This window comes from Asparagus officinalis, chromosome 2 (assembly GCF_001876935.1).
Source record: "Asparagus officinalis chromosome 2, Aspof.V1, whole genome shotgun sequence".
Taxonomy (NCBI): Eukaryota; Viridiplantae; Streptophyta; class Magnoliopsida; order Asparagales; family Asparagaceae; genus Asparagus; species Asparagus officinalis.
Genome location: NC_033795.1, coordinates 5797300 through 5810521, shown reverse-complemented (window position 1 = coordinate 5810521; position 13222 = coordinate 5797300). Strand labels below are relative to the sequence as shown.

The window sequence follows — 13222 nt, the reverse complement described above, 5'->3', positions numbered from 1 at the left end:
AATCTCTTCATCCTCTCCCCGTGGACGTAGGCAAGTTGCCGAACCACGTATATCTCTGTGTTTGGTTTGATTTGTCGTAATTGGCTTGATTTGTGCAAGAGTGTGGCTTTCTTCTTCCGTGATCACAAGTTCGTTGTGTGTGCGTGCAACGCTTCCGCATAGGCGCGCGATAGAAAATTGTCTTAACATATCCTTAATTGTATCCGATCAAAAAAAAAAAAAAAAACAAGTACTTAGGTCTGTATTATATCAATACATTCTTTCTTAAACTACTTGCCTCAATACACAGGCTCTCACCATTAATCCGGATATGTTTGCATTTGTTGTATTTGAATACGCAAAGCAGTAGATTTAAGTGATCAAATAACAAGCAGCAAGTCTAGACTAGTGTTATCACATACATAAATTAATCTGACAGAACCGTGGAGGTAACAAACATTGACTTTACTTAACTACATAAATAGATCTCCTCTCTTTTTAAATACAAAAAGAAAACAGACAAATATAACTAGCCATTTAAGATCCCACAACTGAAGCTCACGGAATTCTTGCAAGCGACAATCAAAGCTGCCCTTATTACCAATCAGCATTCGTAACAAGCACACACCAAATGCTCTCACACTATATACAACTTAATTTACAAACACCAAGCATCCACACTAGTAGGTGCACCTCTCTACTCCACCAAAAACTTCCCATTGACAAAGATCCTCACAACAAGAGCGTCTCTCTTCTACCTCCTCCTCCAGGGCTGCACCCTAGAATCTCTCCTCTCGGACGATGACCCCTCGTTCGTACTCCCACATGGCATCTGAAACCCGATGTTCTCCACAGCCCCCACTGTCTTGAAGTGCCGCCTGCTCAACTCCTCCACCAGCGTCCGGTGCAGCAACTGGCTTCTCAGGTCCACAAAGGATCGGTTCCTCAGCAACGAACAGTTGTGAACATGCCTCTTGCCTCTGCAAACTGTTGAAGAGGATTCGGATGGTGGCATACTGCACTGCCTTTGAAATTTGAGGTCAGGTACTTGGCATTCTTCAGGGAAGAACCTCGTCAGGTTGTGATTCTTGTTTGTGTGAGAGGGGTGGGGTTCGGTTTCATGCTCATTGCCTGAGGAGTAGTTTATTGATGAGTACCTGCCAGAGTGCATTGAGCTTGTGTCGTCTTCGTCGTCGTCGTGAAATAGGCCATCTATATGCACAATCAAATTTTTAGTGAAAACCAGTTAAATAGATAAGGACAGGTCATTAACATGCAGTGTGCGCATGATATGCAAATAAAATGCGCATGATGTACAAATATAGTGATGCTATACTTGTGTCTGTAAGACTTAATTGGATGAAATAAATATGCATATTCGGTTATTTCTCTATATCCAGAAGAGGGAAAAAAAGAGTCAGCAGGATTTCACTGTATCCAAAAACTAAAGAAAAGCATCTTCAGGAGAGAGTTTTTTAATTGAGAAAATATACCTCCTGCCAAATCTTGATAGGGCTCACTATTCCGATTACAGCTCTGTCGATGCTGGTTCATGCCATAAACTGAGCCCTGATACGAGGAACTCGGAGAAGACAGATAACAGAAAGGGTGACCACTTCCGTCTTCAGCATCATCTTCATAGTTGTACACATGATGATCCTGCTGATGTTGATCAGCTTGTATTCCTCCGTTCCATTCTGGCACCAGAATTGAGATCTCCTGAGCTATCACTTCGGCGATTTCAGCTGGATCTCGGTCTGTGATCTCCAGTTCCTTCACCATCTCATTTGCAACGTCTACTGGTGTGTCGGTGAGGATGTCAAAAGGGAAGTATATGTTCCTTAGATGACCTGCTCAATTCATCAGTTATTGGGATTACAGAGTTCAACAAAATAGCTTTGAACTTTATGGGTAATAAGTAGAAGACTTTATAAAGTCAGCAAGGTATTATGTGCACATAATTTAGACTCTTTACGTAGAACTTGGATCATCTCCACTGTAAAAATGCATTGGAGAACTTCAACATAAAACGGCAAGTAAATTTCAAAAAGCACCCTCAACCTTGGATAGTTTTATTCAAAAACCTTGAAGGCTTGAACTTTATAAATCATATAAAGTTACCCGAGCTTTAAAAATTATACTAAACCCATGTGAACTATTGAAAATTCTAGTAAAGGATGTTAACAGGTAGAGTTAAAAATTCTGCACTTCCATTTTTTTACATTTTACCTATCCTTACCAGGAAAGTCTAAAATAGAACTTCTATTTAGTAGTTTGGAATAAAATTGTCCAGAATTTGTGACCTGTCGAACATGCAGCACTAAACTGATTACAGTTAGTCGTGATACCTGATGAAACTAGTTTAGAGGTTTACTATGATTTAGAAAGTTTAGGGAAGCCTTGATCAAAATCCCAAATTTCGGGGGATTTTGAAAAATTATCCTAAAACTGTCACTTAGTATTTAGGAAAACTGTCTCTTAGTATTTAGGACTGATATACGCCAACTTGAGTATGTGATTGCACAAAAACACGAAAACACGAAAACTACTGAATAGACACTATTTTTTACTACAAAGAAATAGACACTAGAAATGCAAAAATATCACTTTTGATGTCTAGAGAGATGTAGAGAACTTACCATCTTTATCGGCAATCTGAACTTTCAAAAAGATAGTATCGTCTTCAGGATTCATCTTCCCAGTGATAGTCATATCTGTTCGCTTTATGGTTTTGCTTCGATCAAAATCACCTGACATATTTTGGTGTTCCTGCCTACTTGTGCCAATATCCATAGCTTTAAAGGCCGATGTAGGAAGAGGAACACGGTGATCATCATCTAAAAGAAAAGGGTCCAATAAAAGCTCCTCAGCTGATGATCTCGTGGATGCGGTCTCCAAGCATCGACCAATGAAACGTTGTGCTTCAGGGTCTTGTATTCTATAGAAAACATCTGGTAGCTTTCCCTGAAATGAAAAAAAATACTTTGAATACTGATACCTTTTAATATGGGGTTAGCTTACTAACTGCCCCTGTGGTTTCATTATTTTTTTTGACTTTTTTACCCTCGGTGAAATGTTGGCAGATATTGCCTCCGGGTGAAATTAGTGAGTTTATTTGAGGGTAAAAGAGTCGAAAGAATTGAATTTGACCCAGAAGTTCTATACACTACCATGAAACTACCAGGTCAGTAAATTCAAGGCAGTGGTACTACAAGGGGGCTATGTACAATAACCCTTTAATCTCAAATTTTAGTTAATAATTCACCAAGGACTCAGAAACGTAGAAATGCTAAGAAAAAAAAATAAAATCTAACATACCGTTGTGACTTTCTTGTAGATTTGAGCAGGATTGTGGCATTCACTGTAAGGGTACTCAGTGGTGAGCATTTCGAGCACACACATACCAAACGAGTATATGTCAACAAGTTCATTATACTCTTCTTCATAGAGTTCTGGCGCCATAAACTCCGGAGTACCTGAATTAATTTCCAAAAAAAATTTCAAAACTGAAGTGCAGTTACTAAATTATGATTTTCACTTTTATCTTGAGCAAATAGTTTAAGATGGATTGCCTATAACACTGTGAGCTGCCTGTGAGCCTCGAAGAACAGCAGCAAGGCCTAAATCACCAATTTTGACTTGGCCTAGATGGCCATTGACGAAAATGTTGTCACATTTGAGATCTCTGTGTATTACTGGAGGATCGTGGCCGTGGAGGTAAACTAGGCCGTGGAGGATCTGGCGGGCCCAGCCTGTACCTGGATTATATTTCATATATCAATTTGTCCATTTTTTGTTATTGCTAATTGAGTTCAAGAAATATGAGTCCCTTAAAAGATCAATCCTTAAATGACCAAAACTGAAGGAAAAATATAGATTGTAATACAGTATCCTGGTCTCTGCATATTCTACTCATTCATCGGTATTTCACTCTTGTTGCTTTATCAGATATCAGGCATTTCATCGGCAACTTATTCAAAATAACTTTAGGCCTGTTTGCATGTGTTTCATAAGGATTCAGATATGGATCTCAAGCTGAACATGTTCAAAATATTGTCTGAGATGAGTTTTCCCACCGTTAGGTTGTTAAGTAACAATGTATAAGAAGGCAACAAAAATTGGTAATAGTTACTGACTTATACCGGAACAAAAATCATACATTTGGTTTTCTGGAGCAGCTGAGAAAAGGTAGAATCTTAGCAAATCTACCTCCCTGTATCAAATCAGTATCCTCTATTTTCTTTTAGAATTAGGTGAACATAGTTTCCTTCATGAATGCATAATTGTCAATCCTCCCTTTATTTTTTTGGTATCTATTTACATATTTGAACAAAAGTATTACAGAACATACTAACTAAACAAACTTCTGTTGAATTTATTTTTCCTAATATTTCTGACGTATCAGCTTTTGAAATGACCGAAACGCTTATGTCTTTTACATCTATCTATATTCCTAAAGGGGGCCCCTCTTAATGTGAAGAAGAAGGAAGTTACATACAAAATTATATGGCAAAAAAAACAAAAGGGTTACTTCTTAGTGCGTACTCTCTTAATGTTCCAGAAGTGAACATTTCGGTGATAAAATTAAAGGTCCTCTGGCTGACATCAACCCAAGAGGCGTGATACCGAATGATTGATTCATGCTGAAGACTGCTGAGCAAGTGGACTTCAGAGTACATTCTCTGAAGTGCATCTGGAGACCGAAGCACATCGCACAACTTTGCCTGATTCCAGGCAACCTCGATACCGTTCAATTCATCGAATGCCCTGTAGCTGTTTTAGTGCCTGTCAAGGAATAAAATAGTCCATAGAACTAAAGTAAAGAGAGGGTAAAATATTGCACGTAGACCACCCGCAGTAGCATTGTTCTGAACTCGGATAGACTCGCTAATTTCACCCACGGCCATACTACAGGGGGTCTACGTGCAATTTGCCTTACAGGAAAAGTTATTTCTGCAACAGGTTCTGCTCTTGTCAATGAGAGAGTAATAAAGGATACACTGTCTTCATGGCTCCTTTTCCAAGCACTGCATCGAACTGCAAAGACATTTAACCAAAGAATTAATTGAGATGATGAGAGGGCTGTATTAATGTGAAATACATTGCCTGCAGCTTTATACTAAGCAGTTCAGCACAAGCTCCATTTATTGAGAGGTTGAAGGCAACAGAATGCTATACCGCAACTCTATGGGGGCCTATTTCGGAAGTTGTACATATATTTAAGCCTAACTGACATAGACCAGAATTTCATGGCAGAGATCAGAGAATAAGGCAAACCCATTCCTCTGAGCTCTCCTAAAACAATAGCCTAAAATTCTGTAAGTCATTCAGAATAATTAAAAACTGTTTTTATTTACATAACAGATTTTAGGCATTTTAGCTACATCTGCTTGTTTAGAGGATTCTCCACCGTCATTCAAGAGAGTGACATCATCATTCAAAAGGTGAAAAACAGAAGGATTTTATCGTTGGTTGTTGTGACCCTAGCTATGTGTAATCTCTTTCCGCTAGAAAAAGAAAATCTTCTATGCTATGCACATTCTTAAAGTCGACCTTTTTATGAGCTGAAACATGGCGTTATGCAGCAGTGTCAATTTTTTTAAAGTCCGCTCTAAATTCGAAGTCAGTGGGACTTAAACATGGATTACTTTGTTATCATCTTAAAGTTTCTGCCACTACATCGAAACACTGAAATTTTAATGAGAACTGACGGTTATATACTGATATTCTAACACACATTAATAAGTGCTTTAAAGTGCAGGCATCTATGCATGTGTCAATGATCAATGTTATGTGCTCTTATTCAATTCTCGATGTGCAATGACCTCCAATCCTTTGGAGTAAGAACAAGCTACATGGCTAGGATCTATTTGGTTGCAGATCGATGTGAGAAAAACTTTATAGAAAGAATAATGTAGAGATGCAAAGTTCATTCCAAAGTATTAATTAATTATTTACACCCAATCATATCAATCACCAAAAACAGACTCAGCATGTGATGTCCACCTCTAGTGCACCACTTTTTGGCTGCGCATGATCAAACCTACAGGTTTGTAGAGCCCCACGCGCCATATGTAGACATTGAGACTGTGTCGGCCATTTTTTATGGGACCCTGAAGAAAGCGGAGGACGAGATTTTGATGGTCATTGATGAAAGGTCTCTTCCATTCTAACAAATTAAACTTTGAAAATGAGATGTGTACTGTGGATTATAATTATATTAGTCTAATAATGCATCTTTGCATATTGAACATGTTTTTATGTGGAATAAAACATAGATTATTTTATACAGCTGCTTTAATGTGTGCCCAGCGGAATTTGAACATAGATTGCTTCGATATCGTATAAAAAATTTCTTTTGTTGTTCCAAAGCTCAAATTTTTTGGTGAGAACTTTTCAGAATGTAAAAAAATATAATCCTTATAAGTTAAAGTCTCTAACCATTATACATGCCCTCGTTGGTTGAGCACCATTTTTATGGCTAGAAACCTAGAGTCATGCAGGAGTGTCAATTTTTTTAAAAAAAACCCGCTTTAATTTGGTGGTCGGGTGGGCTTTGAACTTGGGTTGCTCTGATGGCAAGATAAAGTCGCTAACTATTATACTAAAACTTTAAAATTGTGATGAGATCCGGAAGTTATCTTTTTATATTCTAGCAATGATGAGGATTATCATGTCATACTCTAACATCAATTCTTAGCACATATGATCATTATTTTTAGAAAAGCTATGGAGTACACCTATTCAATAGTAAACAGTGGTAGTCTAAAAAGAATGTAACGATCAGAGACTTCTCTCCTCTCTTTGAACCACTAACTTTCCAATTAGCACCATCCCAATTAACACATGACCAACCAAAAAAACTCCACTTGTTGCCATTGCCTTTTCCTTCACGGTGATTGTTTCCTTTTGTTTTTTCAAGAATCTTCTCTCTATGGTTCAGGAAAACTGTTTTTTTTTTCTTAGTTCTACGGACAAATACATGATACTGTAGAGAATTATATTTATTTATTCTGTTAATTTTGGTAAAAAATTCTAAAGAAAGCGTGACATGCTTCAGAAAAGTGTGACATAACTCCATTTTTTTATAATTGGAAGACCAAAACAACAATATAAATTAATGTGTACTTAATTCAATCGGTACGGCCGGATCAACTTCTTGTAAGGTTTCATTATTTTAATTCAATCTTCAACTCTGACTGAACCCACCGGCATTAAATTATGTTAATAATTGAAACTGATGTAATACCAAGGTTTTGTTAGTTTAATATAACAAGTTGACTTTGCTTAACCACCCAAAAAAAAAAAGTCCAGAATAGTTCATTATTCAAAAGAGGCCTATGTAATTTATAAAAAAAAATGAAATAATATCATATATAGAATCAAGTCCTCATATTAACCCCCCAAAAAAACTCATATCAACAATAAACTTTGCATAATTTTGACATGTATAAACCAGCTATTATCACATGTTAATAAGTCATGACCCTATTCAAGACCTGCAAGACTTTAGGCAATCATGCATACATAATTAAACATATGTGTACAGCATAACAACACGTAATATGAAACAAAAAGGGGAAAAAAAGAAAAAAACAAATCAAACCGTGACACCCTCACATTGCAGATCAAAGCCCTATAATCCCAATATGAAAATTAAACTTAATTTATTTAAAAAAATAATAACTTCATGATAAGATTGAAAAATTGAAAATTACAGAGAAATGAATGCTGAATAAGATTTTAAAAAAAAATTAAAGCTTACCCGACCGTATCGGCTTGCTTCTCGCTTGAGCATGCATCGCTGTTCGCCTGCTCCGGCACCAAACTGTCGTCGAAACTTAATTAAATAATGGACTATATATATACGTAGGCTAGCTTTATCTAGTACTATTGGATTTTTTTTTTTTTCTTCTTCTTCTTGCTTTCTTAATTTGATCGCGTTGAGAGAGCGGAAAATTAAATCCCGGAAGCCGAACGAATGCTAGATCCGGGGCTTTCCTTCGTGGTTTTCGTAGGAGAAAACGCCGAAGAGGAGCCAAAAGAGTCTCGAGTAGTCGATCCTCAGTATAATCCAAGCCATCTCAATGAGGAGCTGAGAAGCACGTGATGAGAAGTCGTCGAAGCACCTAGCCAACATTGATGTTACAACTGATCGAGGATTAGTTTGTTTTCTCTCTCTCTCTCTCTCTCTTTTTTTTTTCGTGGGGATTTTATTGGCCACACAAGGCCGAAAGATATTTGGAGGTACGTATGTGTTGTATTGTATCTTTTGTGGGTATTATGGGAATTGTTTGTTTAGCTAGTATGTTAAGAGAAGATGTTGGGGGTAGAATGGGAAGGGGCCCTGAACTTGAAGAATCTATGGCTTCTTTTTGATAGCGCCATTTGTGGAAGAGGAGTTTTGGGGTTGGGTTGTTACGGGAAGAGAAAAGGAAAGGAAAAAAAAATTAAGGGAGATCGAAGGGGTTCGGTTCAACCTTGTGTTTTTGTTCTTTCTCTCTCCGGGGAGGCGTTTGAGTGTGGGAGACCGAGGAGAGGGAGAATCGGGAGACGTTAAAAAGGGCGGGGGGGGACTGGAGAGTGGGAGACGCAACTGGGGGACGTGGGACCCAGCATTGTTTTTCTATGTAAATTGTCTGCTTTCTTTTTTGCCTCTTGCGATTTCATAATTTTTTTTAAAAGGGTTAATTACAGAAAGCATTCATGAAACCCCTTAAAATTTAGGAGTTTGTTGCACATGACCATCATAAACTTATTATTTTATTTTACTAAAGTTCATGTGAAAGTTTCTCATTTAATCCTCAAATTAGAACCATCGATTCTAAGATATTATGTGGTAAGCACGTGTCCGAAAAAGAGATGAAAATAATTCCTTATCCCCAAAAAATCTAATTTTCCATTTACGTAAAGCAATAACTTTTTTGAGACTAAGAATAAGGAATTTTTCGTCTCTCGTTTTTTCTTGTCTTGTGCTTATCAATGATATGTTAGAATTGATGATGCTAATATAAAGAATTTTTTTAATATAATAAAAAAAAGTTAATAGTAGCTTACTGAAAGTCCTCAAAAGCTCGTGGGAATTTTGTTTTTTAACCTAACCCTTCTTAAAATGATTATCCTGAGGTTGGATTTGGTGGAGTCAATTGTTGATGTCAGGTGATTGACGGGGTAATTAAGATGATTTGTTAGAAGGCAAGGTCCTCTCTTTTTTTCTCTGTTTGAAAATGAAAAGTTTCTTCCTGAATAAGTAATAGAAAACAATTTTAACTTTCATAAAAACAATTAAATGATTAGTGTGTTAGATTTGATGTCCGAGTTCGATTGGATCAACCCAAAATTAAATATGTAAATCTCATTCAAACTCAAGTAAGCAATTATTTTATTTTTATTGCTATTTGCTATGACGCAAATGATTTTTATTAAAAGAAACCACTCATCCTAATGTTTTTTGCAGCATGATCAAAATCATAAAAACACAACTATCGTAATCTTATTGGGAGCTCCAACGAGACTTTGACTATATATTAAGACGACATATATTATCATTCAACTACAAATGATTCGCTTAATTTTATACCCTGGCTGTTCATTAATTGTATGTGTTCTGTTTTTTATCTTAATCTCTATCTTGCAACAATTTATCAAAACTATATAGTGTTGGGAATTTTAACGCCTAAATCCCCTAATGCAACGGAAACGCGGTATAGAGAACAGTACACCAAGATTTACGAGGTTCGGCAACTGCCTACGTCCTCGGGAGCCACACAGATAATTTCTTATTTACTCTAACAAGAAATTACAGGTCAAGAGCAAATCCCTAAACTGGGATTCCTCAAACAAACACTGTAGCTACAGTGTTAATCCCCACAATAAAATAAACCCTCTTCTCTTTTCTCTCTCTTCCTCTCCTTAAATCCCCCTTTCAACCACTGTTGAAAAGCTGGGGTTAATTAGAAAATCGCTGCTGCGATTTTGAGAGAAGAAACGCTGCTGCGTTTAGGGCTCCGCCGCCAAGAAAACAGGGGGGAAGAAGCACGGAGACTAGGGCATCAGGGGGCTTCTATTTATAGCCGGAAATTGGACAGGCTGGCGACAGCCTGTCGCCAGCGCCTCGCTCGGACGCGGAGGTGGGAACTTCAGACGCGGAGGTGGGAGGCCAGTGACGCGATGGTCGTCGTCGCCTGACGCGAAGGTCGGAGAGCTCTGAACGCGGGGGTCGGACCTGAGGGTCGCGTTCGCCCCAAACCACCATCGAGTTCGCCAAGCTCGAGCTCGCCTGGGGGTTCGCCGCCGACTTCGCCACTCGTCGGAGCTCCTCGCCGGCGCTCCTCATCGGAAATGAGGTTTGATCTACACCCCAATTCTAACAATCTCCCACTTGGAGATCAAACCGCCGTCAATCAGGCTATCTCATCAAGCTCCTCTCCTGTGTGGCTCCGCCCTCATCATCTATGCATGAAGGCCAACTGAAGTTGCGCACAACTCCAGTTTCTGAACTGTCACCGTCTTTGTTAACATGTCTGCTGGATTCTTACTTCCTGGAATCTTTTCCAGTTTCAACACGTCATCTTCCAACAGGGATCTGATGAAGTGGTACCGAAGCGCAATATGCTTCGTTCTAGAATGAAATGCGGAATTCTTCGCCAAGTGTATCGCACTCTGGCTATCACTGTGCAAAACATTCTTCTCCTGTTTGAATCCCAGCTCTGTCAACAAACCTTGAAGCCATATCATCTCTTTACTGGCTTCAGTCACTGCAACATACTCAGCTTCTGTAGTGGATAGGGTAACGATCTTCTGTACCTGTGACATCCAACTAACAGCTGTAGTTCCAACGGTGAATACATAGCCGGTGGTGCTTCTTCGGTGATCAACTTCGCCGCCAAAGTCTGCATCTACGTACCCTTGCACTTCTACCTCTCCCTTACCAAAGTGCAAACACTTCTGTGTGGTGCCTCGTAGATATCTCAGAATCCACTTGACCGCTTCCCAATGAGCTTTTCCTGGATTCGACATAAACCGGCTGACCACTCCCACTGCATGGCCAATGTCTGGTCTCGTACAGACCATAGCGTACATCAAGCTTCCGATAGCTGAGGCGTAAGGTACCTGAGCCATACTCTCTTTCTCTTCTTCTGACTGAGGAGACTGATCCTTCGATAGACGAAAATGGTTGGCCAAATGTGTGCTCACAGGCTTGGCGTCGCCCATGTTGAATCTCTGCAAAACACGGTTGATGTACTCCGTCTGAGATAACTGCAAGAGACCTCTCTTCTTATCTCTCGTGATTTGCATTCCAAGGATCTTCTTCGCTGGACCCAAGTCCTTCATGTCAAACTCCTTTGACAGCTGCTGCTTCAAACTCTTGATATCTTTCATATCTGCTCCTGCAACCAACATATCATCAACATACAGCAGTAGGATGATATAGCTGGACTGATATCTTTTGAAGTAGCAACAGTGGTCGGCGTTGCACTTCTGGAAACCTTCCTTGTGCATAAAGCCGTCAAACTTTCTGTACCACTGCCTTGGGGCTTGTTTCAGGCCATACAAGCTCTTCTTGAGTCTGCACACCAGGTTCTTCTTCTTTTCTTCTGAGAAACCTTCTGGCTGGGGCATGTATATCTCCTCTTCTAGATCTCCGTGAAGAAACGCCGTCTTCACGTCTAACTGCTCGAGATGAAGATCTTCAATTGCTACAATACTCATCACGGTCCTGATAGTATTTAGCTTCACCACGGGAGCGAAAATATCGGTGTAGTCAATTCCTTCCTTCTGCTGGAAACCTTTGACAACTAGCCGGGCTTTATATCTTCTGGAACCATCCTGCTCCTCTTTCACCCGGTACACCCATTTGTTGTGGAGTGCCTTCTTACCCGTGGGCAACTCAGCTAGTTCCCACGTCTGGTTTGATATGAGAGACTTCATCTCATCTTTCATTGCAAGCCCCCACTTGCTCGCATCTCCACCCTGACAAGCTTCATCAAAGCTTTCAGGCTCCCCACCATCTGTCAGCAACAGATAGTTCATATATCTCCTGTTGGGTACAGGAGGACGAGAAGATCTTCTTAATATCGGAGCTGGTGCGTCGGGCTCCTGCGCACCATCTTGTCCAACAGGCTCTTCTGGCTGAGGACCCTCTGCATTGGGTTCTTCCGAGAGGTTACTCGGGACATCATCTGCATCTATAAATGTGGACTCACACTCTGAGTCGTCAGTCTTGTGCATGTCCTTGTACATAACCTTCTCGTTGAATATCACATCTCTGCTCCTGATCACCTTCTTGTTTTCGTTGTCCCAAATGCGGTAGCCGAACTCATCTTCACCATAGCCGATGAAAGTGTATTTCTTTGATTTGGGGTCAAGCTTATTCCTGCCTTGATCACTAATATGCATGTAAGCTACACAACCGAAAACTTTTAGATGTGAGAGTTTTACCTCCTTTCCGCACCATACCTCCTCTGGTATTCTGTGCTCCAATGGAACCGATGGACCTCGGTTGATCAAGTAAGCTGCTGTGTTGACCGCTTCTGCCCAGAACTGCTTCGGTAGGCCTGACTGTACCCGAATGCTTCTGGCTCTCTCTGTCAACGTTCGGTTCATCCGCTCAGCTACACCATTTTGCTGAGGCTTGCCGGGCACGGTTCTCTCCATTCTGATCCCGTACTCATAGCAGAACTTCTTGAATCCGGTGTCTTCATATTCACCGCCATTATCGGTCCTGAGCTTCTTTATTCTCAGACCGGTCTCATTCTCGACCATAGCTTTCCATCTCTTGAAAGCTTCAAATACTTCTGACTTATGCTTCAGAAAGTAGACCCATACTTTCCGAGAGTGATCATCGATAAAAGTCACGAAGTAGTGTTTTCCACCAATGGACGCGGTGGTTGTTGGTCCCCAAACATCTGAGTGAACGAGCTCTAGCTTCTGCTTCCTGGGGGTTCTGCCACTTGTCTGAAAGCTGACTCTCTTCTGCTTTCCAAGTATACATTCTTCACACATATCCATCTCCACTGACTGCAGTCCTGGGAGTTTTCCCTTTGTGTGCATGATTTTCATCCCCTTTTCACTCATATGACCGAGTCTCTGGTGCCACAGCTTTGAAGTCTCATTGCCTGCTGCAACTGAGATCAAACAACGTGCACCTGCTGTCATATGCAATCGTCATTGCGCCTTTTGAGATCTTCCAATCATCTCCATGGAAGGTTGTGGTGTATCCTTCGCCAGCCAACTGGCCTAC

General features: G+C 40.0%; 1 protein-coding gene across 1 annotated transcript; it reads right to left on the bottom strand.

Moving 5' to 3' along the window:
• LOC109830044 (probable serine/threonine-protein kinase WNK5) lies at positions 413–6068 on the bottom strand. Its single transcript, XM_020397198.1, is given in 8 exon segments — positions 413–1191; positions 1473–1829; positions 2619–2943; positions 3298–3455; positions 3552–3731; positions 4478–4752; positions 4979–5016; positions 5986–6068. Coding segments are annotated over 8 exon segments (1857 nt in total). The 5' UTR covers positions 6052–6068; the 3' UTR covers positions 413–733.